The following is a 24,017-nucleotide window of genomic DNA, read 5'->3' on the forward strand; positions in this document are numbered from 1 at the left end:
ATGATTTATAAACTTACAGTATCAATAATATCTGGTACTGTAAATATACTTTCTCATATGACTTTCTTAACATTTTCTTTTCTCTAGCTTCCTTTATTATAAGAATACAGTATATAATACATAAAACATACAAACCATGTGTTAAATTGACTGCTTAGCTTCCCAGTAAGGCTTCCAGTTAACAGGTTATTACTAGTTAAGTTTTGGGAAAAATCACTGTATGATGTGATTAACATAACAATAAAAAATAAATTTAAAAAAGTTATATACGGATTTTCAGCTGCACTGGGGTGGGAAAGGGAGGCAGGGCATCAGTGCTCCTAACCTCCGCATTATTCAAGGGTCAACTTTATTCTAGAGTTCAAAATACTTTGCTAAAAGGAGGCAGACTTAGTTCTTTAATCAAATATAGATTATATTTAATCAAATGTATAGGCTGTCTTAATCAAAGTTAATTTCCAAGGCTAAATTTTCTTTTTTTTTTTTAAAGATTTTATTTATTTATTTGACAGAGATCACAAGTAGGCAGAGAGGCAGACAGAGAGGGGGGGAAGCAGGCTCCCCGCTGAGCAGAGTCAAGGCTAAATTTTCAAACCTACTTAAAATGGATTTTTTTGAACTTTCAATATTTGCATATCACTTAATAGCATGCTTCATTGAAATATATGGATTTTCCTACAAATAACAAAATGATATTCACTGAAGACAAATTATTAACTTCGAGTATATGACATTACATACCTGAGGTAAACCAGCACCTGTTTGCATAGAAGACTTTTTTAATAGTCTCACTTCCTTGTTTATGTATCTTAGCATTCCACTGAGAGTACTGAAGTCATTACTCTCAGAACTATCATCTTCTGGGTCATACGTGAGGGGTTTAAATGAGTCTGACTGGGTATAAGTCAGATCCTTCTGGCTTTCTTCTAATGTTGCAGGCTGTTCGAACTGCATTTTTTTTAAGTCCTGTAGTAATTCTTCAGAAAGATCTTCATCACTACGTGTCTTGAAACTAAGGTCGCTGGCACTAATAGAGCGACGTAACTTTCTATACTTGAAAAAAGCTGTGTGAGAATGTTTAGCAAGTTTTGGATCTTGAATGTCCGGCATAATTTCTGCTGCAGATGTAAGCAGGGCTGGTAGAAACTTGAGGTCTTCTGCCCTTTCACGTCCAGATATTTTGGCTTGTAATCTGGTTAATTCTGATTCCTATAGAAAAATAGGCACATAGTAGGTGTTTAGTACGTTTTTGTTAAATGAAAAAGTTACTTAGATGTCTTCTGGGAGTCCATGATTTTCTAAGTCAACCTTCTGCCCAGAACACATATTCCTTTTATAACAACCCATGAGACTTTTCCAAGCTGTTTAAACCCTTCATTTTCAGACAATTACATATGTTCACTTGAAATATGTTAAAACTATGCTAAGGAATTCCATGAAAACTCAACTTTACTTACACCAATGTTTTTCGATTTTAAGTACTAATGATAATAGTATCAATTTCTATTTAAGACTGAAATCTTACATCTAAAAATTTCTCTTCAAAAGTATAATGGTACACTATATTTTGCTAATCTAAGATATATATATATATACACACACCAAAAAAATCTACTCCCTTTAAAATTTCTAATAGGAAATACATTTATTTATTTATTTATTTTTTTGGGAAATAAATTTATGTTAACTATTATGCTTCACATGTCTTCAGTACAAGAAAGCTTCATTATACCAGAAATTTCTCAAAGAAAAACCTTTCAATTAGCAATAATCGCACCTCGGATAAACCTCATTGGCTATGATACTGCCATTGCGCAAAGCTCAAAGAAAAACCTTTCAAAAAGTGATTTAGTAAGGATTGATTTATGAAATATTAAACTTTTCATTTCTTTTTTTTTTTTTAAGATTTTATTTATTTGACAGAGAGAGATCACAAGAAGGCAGAGAGGCAGGCAGAAGGTGGGGGAAAGCAGGCTCCCTGCTGAGCAGAGAGCCCGATGCAGGGCTCGATCCCAGGACCCTGGGACCATGACCTGAGCCGAAGGCAGAGGCCCAACCCACTGAGCCACCCAGGTGCCCCTAAACTTTTTCATTTCTACTATTTTTCCATGTCCTTCATTTGGGTCCTCTGACCCAACTTTAGAATCCTAAGAATGAGACTGCGTATACTGAAAAACCATAAAGCCTAAAAAAAATGAAGAGGAGATGTAAGTTAAATAATGTTTAGTAGTCTTCTGTTCAAATACATTTTCTGTTTCCTATAGGTATCCATAAAATATATATTTCTAAATTGGTCACTTTTAATCTGATAGTGTCTATTCTTTCTAAAAATATTGTGCTTACTAAAACTGTCATAACCACAGAATACATTACAAAATGAAAGTTTAACATGCTTATTTCAGTACTACTTTCTCTAGGTAAACATTATTTACAAGTGGCTAGAGTGCCAACTTTTGTAGTAAATCTTGTATTTACATTCTGATAATCACAATTAATAGCTATAGAGTTAACACATACAGGGTTATGTGCAGTTGAAATATTTTTTAACTCTAGCCACAGAGTTATCTAGCCATAATTGAGAATTGTGGTATCTTAGCTATGTAACTTTCAGTTTAACACTTAGCTTTTATAATGAAATATAGTATAACTGAATACGTTAACATAATTCAACTTACTAAGACTTGAAGAATTTCACTGTTGTGGTCACTATTATCTAATAAAGTAATGCCTTTAGGGCTCTCAGAAAATGGTCTAAGCTTTGCCCTTACTCTGGTTAACCTCAAATGATAGGGTATTTGTGAGGGTACTACAGGAAGTGAGCTGGAAAGATCAGTTGTCTCAAACACTATTCTTTCTTCTCCCTCACTTCTGTTTCTGTTCTCTTGTCATTTACTGCTGCTGTCAATGGAACTGTTGTCCATTATTTATAGCTACGTCTAATTGTTATAGTTATGCCAGCTTTTGCTCTTGTTAGCTTTTTTTTCTTCTATCCTCCTTAACTCTTCTTTGGTCCAGACTAATATTGACTTTGAGAATTACTGTCAAAAACTTCTGAATAATTAAGTGCAATCCAATTCTATTTATCTCAGTAGTAATAATTAACAAGTGAGCAGAGATAACTATAACAAAGGATATACAATGCAGAATCTTTAAATTTTGAATCAATTTTTTATAGTGAAGTTACATAATTTTATATAATTGTTGTAAATCTCCAGAACACTAGGTATATTCATGTCTCTAAAAAAGCACAGAGTGTTCAATCTAAACATAATTTTAGATTATGTCTAGGGGCACCTGGCTGGCTCAGTGGAGCACGTGACTATTGATCTCAGGGTTGTGAGTTAGAGCCCCATGTTGGGTGGAGAGATTACTTAAAAAGAAAATCTTAAAAAAAAAAGATTCTGTATATTCAGCTTTCCTTAGTACTGTGAATAACAAGTATGTTATAAAAGGAATTTGAGTGCTCAGCTTAGTAACTAGAAATATTTCTAAAATATTTGAATTTTTTTGCTTTTCGATAACTTCTGTTTTGTAATAAAATTATTTATTGCTTCAGAGCTGTTAGTGAACTTTTTTTGTAAGGTCTTAGCTAGCAATGTAAATCTCATACATATGGCAATTTTGAACTAATATTAAAACTTTTCATCTCTATGCAGCAGTAGTGATATTAATTCCAAATTCTACACTAAACTGCCATAATCAATAGGGCTGACTCAGTAGCAATGAACTTTTTGGAAAATGTTGTATAGTAAATTTTTTTTAATATAAAGGAATTTTGTTTAATGAAAAATGCTCCTACATGTAGGTACATCAAGGGTGGAACTTTCTAAAGTAAACATAATTAAGTCTGTATTTGAATAAGTTCTAGTCCAAGATGATGACATAAGTGATTCCTCCCAAGACACACTGAATCTACACCTAGTCATGGAGCAATTCCCTCTCAAAAAAGCCAGCTGAGCAACATACACACACTGGGTTAATGAGAAAATACCTACAAAAGGGCCATTATGTGGGTGAAACACTTCAGTCCCAGCTTCTCCCTGAGGAGGGAAGGGTATGGACCCCACCTCTTAACACCCCAACTTTTAATACTACCACTTGAGGGACGTGTGCTAAAACACCTAGCTCTAAAAAGCTATTCATGAGACCTACAAGACTAGAGCAAATAGAAAAACAGTTCTTAACGGGCTCACAACAATGTGGTATGGCTATCTACCAGGGATCAGCACAGAAGAAGCTGGCAAAAACAGTCCACCTCTTCGTCTTTCCCTGAAAGAGTCTTATTTACGTACTTTAAAAGCTTCTGCCCGAGGGTCAGTTTTCTAATTTAGCACATGTCTAGGAGATTATGATCCTCCAGAACACCAGATACCTCCTCCACCCTAGAGTCTGCTTCAAATTTCCAGTATCAAAAAAAAAAAAATTTCCAGTATCTTCTTGAAAGGAGCTTGTACTTGTCTAGCACTCAAGCTTTTGAAGCTGTTGCACAAGGGACTGGCCTCTGGATCACATGACTCTGTAGCCAACAGGGTTTGCATTCATATGTCCAGCAAGACTGTGGCAGACAAAGCAGTTCTTAGTAGGCATAGGAGCACACCCTCATGCCTACAAACGTAAGTCCAGTGCTGAGGGAACAAATAATAAAGCCCGTCTCTCAGTTTCTCCCTGTAAGTAAGGATCCCAACTACACCCTTTCCTGGCTGTTACCCAAGGGTCTAGCCTTTAGACAGTCTGCATCTAGGTGCTGACTGAGATCATCATCCTCTTTGGAATACTGACAAATCATGACACACCCTCAACTACCAGGAGCCACCTAGAACAAAGAAGGCTGAACAATCACAAAGGTTTGAAAAACAATAAGGAATTCAGAACCGGATGATCAATAAGGTATATCTCCTACACAATACCACTCTGTCAAGACTGGGAAAGGTGGCTGAAACCAACACAGAATTGAGAAAAATGAAGAAACAGGGGAATATATTCCATACAAAAAAATAAGCTGAAACTCCAAAAAACAGACCTTAATGAGACAGGAACAGGTGATTTACCTGATAAAGAGTTCAAAATAACATCATAAAGATGTTTACCAAGTCAGGAGAACAATGTATGAACAAAGTAAGAATTTCAACAGAGACAGAAAATATAAGAAGGTACCAAAAATCACAGAGCATAAGAAGTCACAGAGTGACAATACAGTAACTGAACTGGAGAAAATTCAACAAAGAGGTTCAACAACAGACTAGATCCAAGAGAAGAAAGGATCAGAGGACCCAAAGGGTAGTAGAATTCGATTAGAGGAGCAGAAAGAAAAAAAATTAAAAAGGGTGAAACCAGCTTAAGGGACTAATGGGACACCATCAAGAGGACCAACATACACATTATAGGGGTCCCAGAAGAAGAAGAAAGAAAGGAGCACAAAGTTTATTTAAAGTAATAATGGCCCAAAGCTTTTTTAACTTGAGAAAAGAAACAGACATCCAGATCCAGGAAACCTAGTGAGTTCCAGATATGATGAATCCAGAGATCTAAACTCAAACACTTTATAATTGTCAAAAACCAAAGACAGAGAGTCTTAAAAGCAGCAAGAGAAAAACTACTAATGTATAAGGAAACCCTTATAAGAAAATCAACAGAAAATTTGTATGCAAGAAGAGAATGGCATAACATATTAAAAGTACTGAATGGAAAAAAAAAAAAAAAAAAAGCCTGCCAACCAAGAACACTCTTCCTGGCAAAGTTGTCCTTCAGAATTAAAGGATAGAGTTTTCCAGACAAGGAAAAGCTGAAGGAATTCATCTCCACTAGACTGGCCTTACACTAAATTTTAAAAGGAATTCTTTAAATTTCTTAATTTAAAAATGCTAAATAGTAACAGGAAAACATATGAAAGTTTCAAGCTCATTGGTAAAGGTAAACATACAGTTAAATTCAGAACACTCTAATGTTCCAATTATGGTGGGTAAATCACTAAAACTCTAATACAAAGAGTTAAAAGACATTGGGGTAGTTCCCAGGAAGATGAAGGAGGAGGATTCTAAGCTCACTTCATCCTATGGATACAACTAGATCACACATACATCAGTGTAACTAATCCAGAAAATGACCTGAAGACTAGCAGAACAGGCTCTCCACTGCTAAGTGTAGAGGAGAGGCCCCATAGAAGAGGGTAGGAAAGAGAGAGATGCTGTTGGGAGCCACAGTGACTAGCAGGATTGTCTGCAGGAGTGAAGGACACTGTGGGCATGGAGAAGGGAGAAGAGCACACTCCATGCCAGAACTCTAGGCTTGGGGACCTGCAATGGGAAGATAAATCCCTTTAACATTTGGCTTTGAAAACCCGAGGGACCCAACTCCATGAGTTCTTACAATCAGTGGGGCTTACCACCTGGAACTTTAAATATCAGCAGGCTGGGGTCTGGGAGAGCTGAAAGGGTAGAGTCCCCACACTGAAAGAGAGAAACAAATAGCGCCATGGAGGTACAGCATAGAAGCAGCAGTTTGAAAAACTGCCTGGAGTAAAAAGGAAGGGGGGGTGGTGTGTGTGTGTGTGTGTGTGTGTGTGTGTGTGTGTGTGTCAGGGATCTTTGGGAGATTTATCCAACAACATAAGAGCTCCACATTTCCCTCCCCTGCCTCCCAGCCTAGAAAAACAGACACCTGTAGGAACCAGTGCAGCACAAAAACACTCTCCACCTAGCTTGCTAACAGTGTGTCCTGGCCCTGTGTCCACCTGCAGACTCACCCTATCCAACCTAGCCTGGGCAAGAGTATTCAAAAGTGTCTCCAAGTCCCTTCCCAAAGCAGACTAGCAAATACCCTGTGAACACTGCTATGTTCTCCTGCAGACCTGCCCTTGACAGGAGTCCATCCAAAGTGGTGGCGCAAGTTAGCAGTGTGAAAGCAGCCCTGACAAGGGTCAACACCACTCCAAAGGGACTCCTTGACCAGGAAGAGAGGAAGATAACCACACACACCAGTACAACTGTGGCCCCGTCAGTGGGGTGGAGGCAGACATCTGGTCTGACTGCAGGCCTCTCCCACCAACAAAAGCTTCTCAGGGGAACAACACAGAGAACACCCTGCAGATCTGGCAAATACCTGGTTTGACTCAACTCAAGCCCAAGGCAGCCCCAGACTGGCTGACTACCAAAACAGGGACCAAATTCTGCCCACAACAGGCAAAGAAAGCCACTGGAGACTACTGGACTGAAGGCAAACGCAGCTTAGCCACAATAGTAGGGCACATATGATACACTTAAGAGACACCCCTGAAGCATGAGGTTCTGGTGAACAGAGGATATTGCAGTGCAGAGCACTACAGAACATCATCTTCATTAGACTGTGACTTTCAAGATCAAAAGACATAGCTGACTTTCCTAACATAGAAATAGACACAGAAAGACAAACTGAGGTGGTAGAGGAATTTATCTCAAATGAAAGAACAGGACAAAATCACAGCAAGAGAGCTTAATGAAACAGAGATAATATGCCTGATGGAGAATTTAAAGTAATAGTCATACATAAAGATACTTACTGGGGGATGCCTGGGTGGCTCCGTTGGTTAAGTGTCTACCTTCGGCTTGGGTCATGATCCTAGGGTCCTGGGATCAAGTCTCACATCAGGCTCTTTGCTCAGCAGGGAGCCTGCTTCTCCCTCTGCCTCCCCCCACCCACAAATAAATAAAATCTTAAAAACAAACAACATACTCACTAGACTTAAGAGTGGAGGACCTCACAGTGACATCCTCAATAGACACAGAATACATTAAAATGAACCAGTCAGAGATGAAGAACTGAATAACTGAAATTAAAAATATATTAAAGGGAATAAATAGTAGACCAAAGGAAACAGAACAGATCAGGGACCTGTAGGACAAAGCAATGGAAAACAAGCTTAATAGGGAGAGAAAAAAGAACAATAAAAAAACATTGATTAAGGAAACTCAACAACACCATCAAGAGTAGTAACAGTCACATTATAGGGATCCCAGGAAGAGAGAAGAGGGGGCAGAAAATTTATTTAAAGAAGTAATGGCTTAAAACTTCCTAAATCTAGGGAAGGAAACAGATACCTAGATCCAGGAGGCACACAGACATCCCCCCCCCCCTGCAAAAATCAACCCCCATTGGTCCAAACCAAGACAAGAGTAATTAAAATGGCAAAAAGTAGTGCTAAAGAGAGAATTTTTAAAAGCAGCTAAAGAAAATAGGTACATACAAGGGACCCTATAAGGCTATTAGCTGATTTTTCAGCAGAAACTTTGCAGGGCAGAAGATAATAGCATGATATATTCAAAGTACTAAAAGAAAAAAACATACAGTCAAGAAATAGATCATTTTATCTTTTTCAAATTCAATTAGCCATCGTATAGTACCTCATTAGTTTTTGATAAAGTGTTTGATGATTCATTAGTTGTGTTTTAACACCCTATGCTCATCACATCATGTGCCCTCCTTAATGCCCATCATCCAGTTACTCCATTCCCCCATCCACCTCCCTATCTGTAACCCTCAGTTTGCATCCTGAAGTCAAGAGTCTCATGGTTTATCTCCCTCTCTGATTTCTTCCATTCAGTAATAGAAAATTTGAACATGCTAATTACCAACAATCGAATTGATTCAGTAATCAAATAACTCCCAAGAAACAAAAGTTCAGGACCAGATTGGTGAATTCTGCCAAACATTTAAAAGAGAGTTAATACCTATTCTTCTCAAACTATTCTAAGAGATACAAGAGGAAGGAAAACTTCCAAACTCTTTCTATGAGTCCAGCATTACCTTGATACCAAAATCAAAGACACTATAAAAAAAAGAACTACAGGCCAGTATCACTGATGAACACAGATGCACTCATATGTGGAATTTAAGAAACAGTGCAGAGAATCATAGAGAAAGGGAGGGAAAACTGAATAGGAAGTCATCAGAGAGGGAGAAAATCCATGAGAGGCTCTTAACTATAGGAAACAAACCAAGGGTTGCTGGAGGGGAGGTGGATGGAGGCTGGGGTAATTGATGGGCATTAAGGAGGCCATGTGATGTGATAAGCACTGTGTGTTAAACGCAACTGATGAATTACTGAACTCTACGTATGAAACTAATGATGTACTATATGTTGGCTAATTGAATTTAAATTTTAAAAATTCTCAATAAAATATTAGTAAATTGAATCTAACAATACATTAAAAAAATCATTCACCACAATCAAGTGGGATTCATTCTGGAGATGCAAATGTGGTTTGCTATTCATGAATCAGTCAATGTGATACATCACATCAACACTAGAAAGGATAAGAACCGTATGATCATTTCACTAGACACAGAAAAAGCATTTGACAAAGTACAACATCCATTCATGATAGAAACTCTCAACAAACTTTTAGAGGGAACATACCTCAACGTAATAAAGGCCATATGTCAAAAACCTATAGCTAACACCATACTCAATGGGGAAAAACTCAGAGCTTTTCCCCTAAGACCAGGAATAAGACAAGAATGTCCACTCTCACTACTTTTATTCAACACAGTATTAGAAGTCCTAGCCACAGTAATCAGACAAGGAATAAAATGCATCCAAATTAAGAAGTAAAATAATCACCATTTGTAGATGACACGATACTATATATAGAACTCTAAAGACTCCACCAAAAAACTACTAGAATTGATAAATGAATTCAGTAAGGTTGCACAATATAAAAATCAATATTCAGAAATCCATTGCATTTCCATATACTACTAATGAAGTAGCAGAAAGAGAAATTAAGAAGAAGAAATTAACAGTCCCACTTACAATTGTACCAAAAATAATAAAATACCTAGGAATAAACTTAACCAAGGAGGTAATAGACCTATACTCTGAAAACTATAAACACTGATGAAAGAAATTGAAAATTACACAAAGAAATGCAGATATTCCATGCTCATGAACAAATACTGTAAAAATATCCACACTACCCAAAGCCATCTACAGATTTTATGCAATCCCTGTCAAAATACCAACAGCATTTTTCACTGAACTATAACAAATAATCCTAAAATTCGTATGGAACCATGAAAGACCCTGAATAGCCAAAGGAATCTTGAAAAAGAAGAACAAAACTGGAGGTATCATAATTCCAGATTTCAAGATGTCCTACAAAGCCATAGTAATCAAAAGAGTATGGTACTGGCACAAAAACTGACCCATGGGTCCAGAGAACAGAACAGAGAGCCCAGAAATATACCCATAATTATATGGTCAATTAATCTTTGACAAAGGAGGAAAGAATATGCAATGGGAAAAAGACCATCTCTTCAATAAATGTTGTTGGGAAAATTGGATAGCTGTATGCAAAAAAATGAATTTGGACCACTTTTTACACCATACACAAATATAAACTCAAAATGGATTAAAGATCTAGATATGAGACCTGAAACCATAAAAACCCTAGAGCAGGCACAGGCAGTAATTTCTCTGACATCAGCTATAGCAACATTTTTCTAAAATATGCCTTCTAAGGTAAGGGAAACAAAAGAAAAAATAAACTATTGGGGCTTCATCAAAATAAAAAGCTTCTGCACAGGTTCATGGGTGGCTCAGTCAGTTAAGTATCTGCCTTCAGTTCAGGTCATGATCCCAGGGGGTCCTGGGATGGAGCCCCATGTCCCTCCTGAGAGAAAGCCTGCTTCTCCTTCTCTCTCTTCCCTTCCCCCTAACTCGAGCTTGGTCTCTCTTTCACTCTGCCTCTCTCTCAAGTAAATAAAATCTTAAAAAAAAAAAAAAAAAAGCTTCTGCATGACAAAGTAAACAATCAACAAAACTAATGGAATGGGAGAAGATAATTATAAATTACATATCTGACAAAGGATTAGTATCCAAAATATATAAAGAACTTATACAACTCAACTTCAAAAAACCAAATAATCCAATTTAAAATTGGGAGGAAGACATGAACAGACATTTCTCCAAGTACAACATATAGATGGCCAACAGACAAAATGAAAGATGCTCAATGTAAGTAATCCTTAGGGAAATGCAAATCAAAACCACAATGAGATCATATCACACTTGTGTAAATGGATAAAAATCAACAACTCAAGAAACACAAAGTGTTGGCAAAGATGTGAAGAAAAAGGAACCCTCTTGCATTGTTGGTAGGAATGAAAACTGGTGCAGCCACTGTGGAAACTAGTATGGAGGTTCCTCAAAAAACTAAAAATAGGGCGCCTGGATAGCACAGTTGGTTAAGCAACTGCCTTCGGCTCAGGTCATGATCCTGGAGTTCGGGGATCGAGTCCCACATCAGGCTCCCTGCTCAGCAGGGAGTCTGTTTCTCCCTCTGACCACTCCCCTCTCGTGCATTCTCTCTCTCTCAAATAAATAAATTTAAAAAATAAACTAAAAATAGAGTTACTATATGACCCATAAACTACACTACTGGGCATTTACCCCCAAAATATAAAAACACTAATTAAAAGGGATACATGCATCCCTATGTTTATTGCAGCATTATTTACAAGAGCCAAGATATGGAAGCAGCCTGTGTCCACTGAAAGATGACTGAATAAAGAAGATATGGCATATACATACAATGGAATATTATTCACCCATTAAAAATGAAATCTTACCATTTGCAATGACATAGATGGAGCTAGAGAGTATAATGCTAAGTGAATTAAGTCAGTTAGACAAAGACAAATACCCTATATGATTTCACTCATATGTGGAATTTAAGAAACATATAAAACAAGTAAAGGAAAAAAAAAGAGATAGATAAACCAACAAACAGACCCTTAACTACAGAGAACAAACTGATGGTTACCAGATGGGAGGTGGGTGGGAGGATGGGGAAAATAGGTGATGGGGATTAAGGAGACCACTTGTCATAATGAGCATGGGGTGATGTACAGAAGTGCCTAATCACTATGTCGTACACTGAAAACTAGCAAAACACTGTATGTTAACTATTTTGGAATTTAAAATAATTTTTAAAAATAATATAGATAAAAAAATATATCCCACATAAATGGAAATCAAATGAATACTGGTATAGCTATACCTACATCAGAAAAAACAATCTTTAAGCCAAAACTGTAAGACAAAGAATGTCATTATATAATGACAAAAGGATCAATCTAATAATAAGAGTACATTATATAAATATTTATGAGCCAAAAAACATATATAAATATATATAAATACATAAAGCAAATATTAACAGACATGAGGGAAGAAAAAGACAGAAATATAATAATGGTAGGGGACTTAAATACCCCATTTTCATCAACGGCTAGATCAAGGCAGAAAAATCAATAAGGAAAAATTGGACTTGAACCACACATAAGATCAAATGCACTTAACAGACATTTGCAGAACATTCCATACAGCATAAGGCCTGTATACATTCTTCTCAAATATACAAGGAACATTCTCCAAGGTAAACCATGTGTTAGGCCACTGAACAAGTCTTAATAAATTTTAGAAGACTGAAATATTAATATATTCCAACCACAATGGTATAAAGCCAAAAATAAAATATAAGAAAACTGACAGTTCACAATTATGTGGGCATTAAAAAAATGTGCTACAGAACAGCCAATAGGCTAAAGAAATTTAAAAAAATTATCTCAAGGCAAATGAGAATGGAAATACAGAATACCAAAAATTATGAGATATAGCAAAAACATTTTTAAGAGGGAAGATCATAGTGATAACACCTACATTAGAAAACAAGAAAGATTGCAAATAACCTAACTTCACACTTTAAGGAACTAGAAAAAGAACAAACTAAGCCCAAAGTTAGGAGAAGGGGAAATAAAGGTAAGAGCAGAAATAGAGACTAAAAAGACAACAGAAAAGGTCAGTGAAACTGAGAAGATGGCTTTTTTTTTTTAATTAACATACAATGTATTATTTGTTTCAGGGGTACAGGTCTGTGAATCATCAGTCTTACACAATTCACAGTGCTCACCATAGCACATATCCTCCCCAATGTCCATCACCCAGCCACCTCATCCCTCCCACTCCCTTCCACTCCAGAAACCCTCAGTATGTTTCCTGAGACCAAGAGTCTCTTAAGGTTTGTTTCCCACTCTAGTTTCATCTTGTTTCATTTTCCTCTCCCTTCCCCTATGATCTTCTGTCTTGTTTCTCAAATTCCTCAAATCAGTGAGATCATATGATAATTGTCCCTCTCTGATTGACTTACTTTGCTTAACCTAGTATCCTCTAGTTCCAACCAAGTTCCAAATGGCAAGATTTCAGGGGGTTTTGATGGCTGCATAATATTCTTTAAAAAAGATAAAATAAAGGGGCACCTGGGTGGCTTAGTAGGTTAAACCTCTGCCTTCAGCTTGGGTCATGATCTCAGGGTTGTAGGATTGAGCCCCATGTCGGGCTCTCTGCTCAGCGGGGAGCCTGCTTCCCCACTCCCCCACCTGCCTCTCTGCCTACTTGTGATCTCTCTGTCAAGCAAATAAATAAAATCTTAAAAAAAAATACACAAATATTTAGCCAGATTTACCAAGGGGAAAAAGGGCCCAAATAAATAAAATCAGAAATGAAGGAGAAGACATTTCAACTGCTACCAAAGAAATACAAAGAATCATTTCAGATTGATACGAAGACTTATATGCCAACAAACTGGACAATCCAAAAGAAACAGATAAATTCCTAGAAACACAAAATCTACCAAGACAATCATGAAAAAATAGAGTATCTGAACAAAGCAATTAATAGTAAGGAAATTGGATCAGTAATCAAAAACTTCCAAAGAAACAAAAGTCCAGGACCAGATGACTTCATTACGAATTCTACCAAACTTTAAGGAAGAATTAATACCAGCCCTTCTCAAGCTTTTCCAAAAAAAACAGAAGAGAAGGAAACCCTTCCAAACTCATTTTAGGAGCCGATCACTCTGATACCTAACTAGACAGGGAAGCTTCAAGAAAAGTAGAGGCCAGTATCCTTGATGAAAATAGATGCAAAACTCCTCAACAAAATCGAAGAAAAGCTGAATTCAATAATACATTAGAAGGATAATACATAATGATCAAGTTGGATTAATTCCATAGATGTATAAGGATGGTTAGGCTTACTATCTGCAAAAAATCAGCGTGATACACCACATTAACAAAATAAAGGATAAAAATTTTATGATCATCTCAACAAATGCAGAAAAAACATTTGAAAAAATTCAACATCTTGTAAGACCAGGAGCACTCTTGCCACTTTTATTCAACATAGTACTGGAAGTTCTAGCCAGAGCAATTAGTCAAGAAAAAGAAATAAAAGGGATGCCTGGGTTGCTCAGTGGGTTAAGCATCTGACTCTTGATTTCGGCTTAGGTTATGACCTCAGGGTTGTGAGATAGAGCTCTGTGTCATGCTCCGTGCTGGGCCTGAAGCCTGCTTAGGATTCTCTCTCTCCCCTTCCTTCTGCCCTTCCCACTCCCTTTTCTCTCCCTCCAGAAAAAAAGGAAGGAAGGAAGGGGGGAGGAAGAAAAAAAGGAAAGAAAAAGGAAATAAGTATTCAAATTGGAAAGCAGCTATATTTGCAGATAACATGATATTATATATTGAAAACACTAAAAAATCCATCAAAAATTTGTTACAATAAATGAATTCAGTAAAGTTGTAGGATACAAAATCACTGTATTACCCAAAGCAATTCACAGATTCAGTTCAATCCCCATCCAAATTCCAGTGGCATTTTTCAAAGAAACAGAACAATCCTAAAATCTGTATGGAACCAGAAAAGACCTAAATATCTAAAGTAATCTTAAGAAAAAAGAAGAAAGCTGGAGGCATCACACTTCTTCATTTCAATCCGTATTACAAAGCTATAGTAATAAAAAAGTATGGTAATGGTATAGAAATGGATACATGGATCAATGGAACAGAACAGAGAGTCCAGGAATAATAATATACAGCAGATTAACTTATGACAAAGGAGCCAAGAATACACAATGGGAAAAGGATAGTTTCTCTATAAGTTGTGCTGGGAAAACTGCACAGATGCAAAAAAAAAAAAAAAAAACTGCATCACCGTCTTACACCATACACAAAAATCAACTCCAAATGGATGAAACACTTAAAAGAAACCATAAATTTCCTAGAAGAAAAAGTATGGGTTAAGCTACTTGATATCAAGTTTGGCAATAATTTTTTGGATCTGACACAAAAGCAAGGGCAATGAAAGCAGATATAAACAAATGGGACTATATTCAACTAAAAAGCTCTGCAATGTAGTGTAAACTATCAAAATGAAAAGGCAACCTACATAAAGGGAGAAAATATCTGCAAATCATATATCTGATAAAGGGTGAATATCTGAAATATATTAAGAATTCATACAACTCAAAACCCAAATGCAATTAGAAGTTGGCAGAGGAACTGAACAGATATTTTTCTGAAGAAGACGTATAGATGGGCAACAGGTACATGAAAAGGTTCTCAACGTCACTCATCATCAGGGAAATGCAAATCAGAACCATAATGAGATACTGCCTCATACCTGTGAGAATGGCTAGTATTAAAAAAACAAACAAACCCAACAACCATCAGAACCCCAGAGATAACAGTGTTGGTGTGGGTGTGGAGACAAGGGAACCTTTGTGCACTGTTGGTGGGAATGTAAATTGGGACAGCCACTGTGAAAAACAGTATGAAGGTTCTGGAAAAAATTAAAATTAGAACTATCATATGATGCTACAATACCAGTTTTGGGTATATACACAAAGGGAATTAATACAGGATATTAAAGAGACATGTATTTCCAAGTTCATTCATGGCAGCATTACAGCCAAGTTAAGCAAACAACCAAAGTGTTCATCAACAGATGAATGGATAATGATGTGGTATGTAGATACACACAGTGGAATATTATTCAGCCATGAGAAAGGACACCTTATTTGTGACAACATGGATGGACCTTGAGGGCATTATGCTAAATTAAACAAAACAGAGAAAAACAGTTCATGGTATCACTTGTATGTGGAGTCTAAAAAAAAAAAAAAGAGAGAATCAAACTCAAAAACAGCAGATAATGATGGTGATGGGTATTAAACAGGGCACATATTGCACGGAGCACTGGATGTTTATACGTAAACAATGAATCATAGGGGCGCCTGGGTGGCTCAGTGGGTTAAAGCCTCTGCCTTCAGCTTAGGTCACGATCCCAGGATCCTGGGATTGAGCCCCACATCGGGCTCTCTGCTCAGCAGGGAGCCTGCTTCCTCCTCTCTCTCTGCCTGCTTTTCTGCCTACTTGTGATCTCTGTGTGTCAAATACATAAATAAATAAATAAAAATCTTAAAAAAAATCAATCATTGAGCACTACATCAAAAACTAATGACACACTATATGGTAACATAACATAATAATGAAACAGCAGATAGAAAAGGGGATGCTAGGCTGTGGTGGAAATAGTGAGAGGTTAGTGAAACAGTATAACCTTTTAACTAAAAGATGAATAAGGTCTGAGGATCTAATGTATAACATGGTGACTACAGTTGGTAATACAGGTATTATATAACTGAAATTTGCTAAGAGAGCAGACAAATTTTCTTACCAAGAAATATATTTAAAACTTTTTATGTTTGAACTTACAAATTATTTCTTCTGGAGTAATATGATATACATCATACTCATAATTCCCACACCCAATATCTTCTAAATAAAATGCTTTTTATTCAAACTGGTCGACATTTGATCATATTTTCCTTTATAAACTATAAGGACAGGGAAAACAAGTCATAAATGTACTTGTATTTTATGTACTTCTGTATGTTTACTTACTTTAATAAGTAATGCTTCATTTGTAGCTTCAATTACTTCATTCCTATCTTGGACTTGTTGATGCAAATTGCTTACAGTGTCCTGCGCTTCTTCTAATTCCAGTTTTGCCTTCTCTAACTGTTCATTTAGTTGCTGAACAGAAGTCTTTTGAGAGTCAGCAGAAATCTTCCACTTCGCATGGTTCTCTTGATGTGACATCATCTACACAGCCCCAAAATTGAAAAAGAAAAGGAAAAAAATAGGAGGGAGTTGGTTTCAAAAATATTCTAATACTTTTCACTTCCATTTGTACTAAAGTAAATTCTGTTTATAGGTACAAACATCTGATTTCTCAACAAATAACCGATTAGAGGAAAAAAGGGAAGAAGAAACCTATGGTCTTAAATTTACCTAAGAATAGTTAGCTACATACTGTTTTTGTTTCTGATTTGAACCGCTTTACCTATATAGACATTTTTGTGACAACTGGGAAAATGTGAACAAATGATGGGTATTTTATAATATTCACGAGTTATTGTCAATTTTTAGGTGTGATGATAGTATTGTGGTTGTTTTTAAAATAGCACTTATCTTTGAGAGTTACTGAAATGTTTACTGATGAAATAATGATGTCTGAGATTTGCTTCAAATAGAGAGAGATATGTGGGGGAAGGGAAGTGAGTGAGGTTAAAGATGTAGTGATCATACTTCCCAGTTTGCTTGAGACTCACCAGGTTTCTATGCCTGGCATCATGGTGTAGTTAAAAACAGCATCCTTTTTCATTCTCAAAAGTATTCTGCCCCACCTTTTTTAAGATTTTATTTATTTATTTGACAGAGAGAGAGTACAAGTAGGCAGAGCAGGAGGCAGAGGGAGAGGGAGAAGTAGACCTTCCAGTGAGCAGGGAGCCCAATGTGGGACTTGATCCCAGGACCCTGGGATCATGACCTGAGCTGAAGGCAGACGCTTAACCACCTGAGCCACCCAGGCTCCCAAAAGTATTCCCTTTTAAAAAGAAATTGTCAGCATACTTATAGATGAAATCACATTGGCCAATAGGTTGGTAATTATTAAAGTTGAATAATAAATATAGGAGGATTCATACCATTCTTTCAAAATTTTCCATAATAAAAACTTTAAAAAAAATCTATTTCTTATCAAAAATATCAGGGGGCACCTCGGTGTCTCAATGGGTTCAGCTTCTGCCTTCAGCTCAGGTCATGATCCTAGGGTCCTGGGATTAAGTCCTGCATCAGGCTCCCTGCTCAGTAGGGAGTCTGCTTCTCCCTCTCCCTCTGCCTACCACTCCCTGTGCTTGTGCTCACTCTCTTTCTCTCATAAAAATAAGTAAATAAAATCTTTGAAAAAAATATTAGGACTTTTGCAATTATTATTGACTTTTCTGACAATTCTGAAACCTCTAATTTTTAAAATGCTGTTAAAAATTAATCCTTTTTACTAACTTTGTTACTTTAATGATTTATTCCTTCATTTTTATATTCAAACAACATACATGCTTTAAAAATATATCTTTGTCAAGTACCAAAGAGGATAAAAACATATTACAAATTTTTATATTATATATATAAAACAGTATCAAATATTAAACAGCAACACTAAAACCTACTTTTACAATTCATTTTATGTACTACCTGCTTATAAATAATTTCAGAGGGCTTAAAAAACTTAAAGTAAAAAATTGAATAATAAGAAATAAAAGTAGAATAGAGATTACATAATAAAAATGCAAAGAATACTTGCTGGTAAATACTCTAGCTGGACTAATTATTACTGATGGTCACTTGGTTGAGAAGCTAATATTTACTTATTAAATAAGTAAATAAATAAGTACTTACATATTAAATAAGTAAATAAATAAGTAAATCCAACAGCATTCCATTTGTCTTTAAAGACCAAGGACTGAAATCTCTTAGCCTGTTAACTGGATTCAGCTTGCAAATATGTTTTGTTTGGCAGACACAATGTTTTCAAAGAGATCTGATTCTAAACACATTTAAGCAAGACATAATGACCAGTGACTACAAGCCTTACCAATCTCTCACAACTACTCCTTTGAAAGGAGTAGTTGTGAATATAGTTGTAATCCTTTTCATATAGAAAAATGCTTTATTAGAACTCTATAAGTAGTTTATTTAGTTCTAATATATACATTTTAGATACTGTTAGATATAGTTTTTAAAAAGACAAGAAATGCTATTCTAATTGATAACACTTTTCATTTCTATAAAGGCTCAGGACATACTAGGTAGATAAAAAGTATCAGGTTCTAATTTTGCCTCTCTAACTTACTATCAGACCAAATGTTGGAAATTGCAAAGCATTGTAGATTCATAGCACATTAAACTACTTATGTTGTTTACTAAATATCTCCAGTTAGTTTTGGCAAGTGCTATTTATAACTGATGATGATGATGATGAGCCAGCCTCTGGCCTAAGAACTTTAACTATATTCATTGAATCCATTTAATTCATTTAATCCAGTTCTATGAGGTACATATGATTATTTTGTCCATTTTAGACAGAGATGTTAATTGCTCGAGGTCACATAAGTGCCAGGTGATAAGCTGAGATTTGGAACTAGACTACCTACCTCAAGACTTTAAGCTCTTAAGCCCACAGTGCATGAACTCACTGGATATGAAGTGGAATTATATTAAGCTACCAGAAATGAAGACCATAATGAGTTATTCTATAATGAACACTTAGAAGCCAGACTTATAGTTTTGTTCAGATAGTTCAATCCACTTCTGTAGCAGGGAGTTCTGGAACAAATTACATTTTTCTTTACCTCCAGATGATAAGCTTCTTTGAGAGATTCTACTTCTGCTGACAATTTCTTGATTTCTGCTTGCATTCTTGCTTCCAAATGAGCTTCACGTACTTGAGAAGCCCCCAGTTCTTCAGCTAAATGGTGCCCATGAGCTTCCTTAAAAATGACACATTGAGGAAAGTTTGTTTATTTGGTTATTATAGCTAAACCAATCATGTGGATTTATGGAAGTATTTTAATCTTTTATAATACTATATAAGTGCTCATACACAAAGTTAGTTTATTAAATGGTATACCTTAAAATCTAGACACTTAAGAGTCTACAAATGGGACTGTATTAGTATACTGTTTATCACAATGTAATAGTTCACTAACCAATGCATTCTGTAAAACAAACTAATAACCACAGCATGTTGAACTTCAGTAGATAAGTCTACTGTAAGGTTTGCCTGTGCATTTTGTTCACCAAATGCACTGTTTGCTTATCAAGAGTCAGTTGTGGGGTGCCTGCATGGCTCAATCAGTTAAGCATCTGCCTTTGGCTCAGGCTGTGATCCCAAGGTCCTGAGATTGAGCTCTGCATGGCCAGGCTTCCCACTCAGCAGGGAGTCTGCTTCCCACTGTGCCCTTCCCCCCACTAATGAGTGTGTGTGCGCTTACTCTCTCTCTCTCTCTCAAATATATAAATAAAATCTTTAAAAAGAAAAAGAGTCAGTTGTGTTTATCCAAACCTATTTATGCTAGTTGTGCTTGTTATTATAATTATGCAATTCTAATATACATTATATATAAACATTGAGGAAATATACATGCAAAAAGAAAGTTTTTATATGAAAAGTTAGTTATATGCCTTGAGACAGCTTACTGAATGAGTCAAACATTTTTTACTCAATTAGAAGCAATCAAAATAGTTGTAAAATATTGTGGGAAACCCCATGTAAAATATAAGAGATGTTATACTCTGATTTAAAAATGTCTTTTAATTTTTACTCTACTTTAAAGAAACCAGAATTGCAATAGATGAGGGGCTAGGAGTATGGTTAATGCAAAAAAATTAGGTGGAATTCTAATCAAAGACCCTACCCACACACACACGCAAAAATAAGATTTGGTCCTAAATTTAAAGATTTACACATGAATACATATTTAGAGTTTTGAGCTGAAATATTTTATTTTAAACTATCATTTTAACAAATCAAAACTACAATGAGATACTATCTCAAAATGGCCAAAAATAACACAAGAAACAAGGATCCAGAGAAAGGTGTCAGTGAGGATGCAGAGAAAGGGGAATCCTCTTACACTGTTGGTGGGAATGCAAACTGGTGCAGCCACTCTGGAAAACAGTGTGGAGGTTCCACAAAAAGGTAAAAATAGAACTACCTGAGGATCCAGCAATGCACAACTTGATATTTACCTAAAGGATACAAAAATACTCATTCAAAGGGATACATGCACCCTGATGTTTATATCAGTATTATCTGCAATAGCCAAATTATGGAAAGAGCCCAAATGTCCATCAACTGATAATGGATAAAGATGTAGTATATAGATACAATGGAATATTATGCAGCCATAAAAAGAATCAAATCTTGCCATTTGCAATGATGTGGATAGAGCTAGAGAGAATTATGCTAAGTGAAATAAGTCAGAGAAAGACAAATACCATATGATTTCACTTATGTGTAATTTAAGAAACAAAATAAACAAACCTGGGTTGCGGGGAAAGAGGAAACCCAAGAAACATAAGCTTAACTATAGACCACTGATGGTTACCAGAGAAGGGGCAGATGGAAGGATGGGGTAAAGAGGTGGTGGGAATTAAGGAGGGCACTTGTGATGAGCACTGGGTGTTGTATGTAAGTGCTGAATCACTAAATTCTATATCTGAAACTAGCTTGAATTTAAATGAAACTTAAAAAATTTTAAAAAGTTACTTTTTCCCCCCATTTTTAATTTAAGTTCAATTAATTGACATATAATGTATTACTGGTTTCAGAGGTAGAGGTCAGTGATTCATCCATCTTATACAATACCCAGTGCTCATTACATCATATGCCTTCCTTAATGTCTATCACCCAGTTACCCCATCTCCTCACCTCTACCCCCTTCAGCAATCCTCAGTTTGTTTTCTATGATAAAGAGTCTTTTATGGTTTGTCTTCCTCTCTGGTTTCCTCTTGTTTTATTTTTTCCTCTCTACTGCTATGATCCACTGTTTTGTTTCTTAAATTCCACTTATCAGTGAGATCATAGGGTAATTGTCTTTCTCAGATTGACTTATTTCACTTAGTTAGCATAATACCCTGTAGTTCCATCCATATTGTTGCAAATGGCAAGATTTCATTTTTTTTGATGCTGAGTAGTATTCCACTGTATATAAATACATCTTCTTTATCCATTCATCTGTTGATGAACATCTGGGCTCTTTCCATAGTTTGGAAATTGTGGACATTGCTGCTATAAACATTGGGGTGCAGGTGCCCCTCTGGATCACTACATTTGTATCTTTGGGGTATATACTCAGTAATGTAATTGACGGGTCATAGGGTAGCTCTATTTTCAAATTTTTGAGGTATCTTCATACTGTTTTCCAGAGTGGCTGCACCAGTTCACATTCCCACCAACCGTGTATGAGGAAGGTTCCCCTTTCTCCACATCCTCGCCAATATCTGTCATTTCCTGACTTGTTAAATTTAGCCATTCTGACTGGTGTGAGGTGGTATCTCATTATGGTTTTGATTTATATTTCCCTGATGCTGAGTGCTGTTGAGCGTTTTTTCATGTTAAGCTGTCACTTTAAATAATTCCTCACTTTCACTTTTTTGACTAATTGAGCTTATTATATCCACAGAAAATCAATTATATTATACTTAGATACTACTGATAAGGACAGAGATGAGATAAAAATAGACAAGCTTCCTAGGAGCTTTTCCTAGGAGACTTGCAAATGCCCAACATATTCTAATAAAAATTCCTTATATATATATTTTTTAAAAATATTTATTAGGAAAAAATATTTATTAGAGAGAGTGCACAAGCATGAGTGGGGGGAGGGGCAGAGCCAGAGAGAGAAGATGACTCCCCACTGAACAGGGAGCCCAACACAGGACTCCATCCCAAGACCCCATCCCAAGACCCTGGGATCACAATCTGAGTCCAGGGCAGACACTTAACCAACTGAGCCACCCAGGCACGCCCCCTTATATATTCTTTATTAGTCTAACCAACCTGATATGTGAATAAAAGCACTAAATTTACCAAAGTTAAATGTAAAGATACTTTAATGCAATCCCTATACTGTATTAGTAACCATAATAAAAAGCAGAGGACTCACAGGCACTTTTCCGAAATACCAATAAATACATTTTTCTAGAAGTCTAAGTAATTAACCCAAGCATATCAATCTAAGTATTTTTAAGCAAAGTTGTTAACCTTCTACCAAATCCTAGGGAAATAAAATTTATATTATTGTTCTTGTTATTAAAAGTACTTTCTCTCAGTAAGGGTTCTGGACTACAGGTTTCATAACAGTTATAAACTTAGAGTGTCAGTTTCACTTAGTAGCTACAAATGTAAATATTTTACTCAAGAAAGATTAGCTTTGCTTTCTTCTTCCAAATGATAGCTTAACTCACTTGAAAATCCAAAAGTACTCTGTAACTCAATTTATTGAAAACTAATGAGTTTGGCCAAAACTCAGTTCCAAAGGTCTTCTTATTTATATTACTAGGCTACACTAAATATAACACTTTTCTTCTTAAAACTTTAGTAAAATATACATCACATAAAATTTACCACTTTAGCCAGTTCTAAGTGTAAAATTCAGTAGCATGAAGTACATTCAGTGTGTGTAAAAGTTAATATAATCTATAATCTAAAAAAGTAAATGCTAAAATTTTAAAAAGATTTTTAGTAAGGTTAAATTATTTAAGATAGGATTACTTTTTCTTTAGAGAGTTGCTTTATTTCCTCCAGTTCACTTGAGAGCCTTTCTACCTCTCTCTGTGCTTGGACTTGTTGACGACGAGCCTCCAACAATTCTGCATGGGAGTTCTGCATCTGCTCCCGAGTTAGCCTCAATTCTTGTTCCATATCTATGGCCTCCTTATACTGAGTTGCAATGTACTGTTCCTGTTCTTTCATAACCTGAAAAATACAAGATATTTGTAGGTTTCAAAATGAAGTTATATAGATTAACCTATTTCTTATTTTGATTTTTCTTTTAATAAGTGATTTCCCCCAACCCAACTCAATCTCTATAAACTTTAACACACAAGGGGCACCCGGGTGGCTCAGGTCACAGTCCTGGGTTGAGCCCTCCATCGGGCTCCCGGTGGGAACCTGCTTCTCCCTCTCCTCCCTGCTTGTTCTCTCTCTCACTATCTCTGTCACTATCTGTCTTTCTCTCAAATAAATAAAACCTTTAAAAAAAATTTAACATACAACATCATCACTGTGAAACTGATACTCA

The 24,017-nt window shown here is 36.1% G+C and overlaps 1 protein-coding gene across 1 annotated transcript in view; it reads right to left on the bottom strand.

The window, feature by feature from the left end:
- Positions 1-24,017, bottom strand: part of CCDC18 (coiled-coil domain containing 18) — a 105,710-nt gene that overhangs the window by 8,371 nt on the left and 73,322 nt on the right. The window contains exons 25-28 of the mRNA XM_080800905.1: positions 23,489-23,692; positions 19,563-19,700; positions 16,774-16,974; positions 742-1,209 (exon numbers count right to left, since the gene is read on the bottom strand). Of these exons, the coding sequence (XP_080657031.1) occupies positions 742-1,209; positions 16,774-16,974; positions 19,563-19,700; positions 23,489-23,692 (1,011 nt within the window). The remainder of the gene's footprint in view (positions 1-741; positions 1,210-16,773; positions 16,975-19,562; positions 19,701-23,488; positions 23,693-24,017) is intronic.

Source organism: Martes martes, assembly GCF_963455335.1.
Source record: "Martes martes genome assembly, chromosome: 4".
NCBI lineage: Eukaryota > Metazoa > Chordata > Mammalia > Carnivora > Mustelidae > Martes > Martes martes.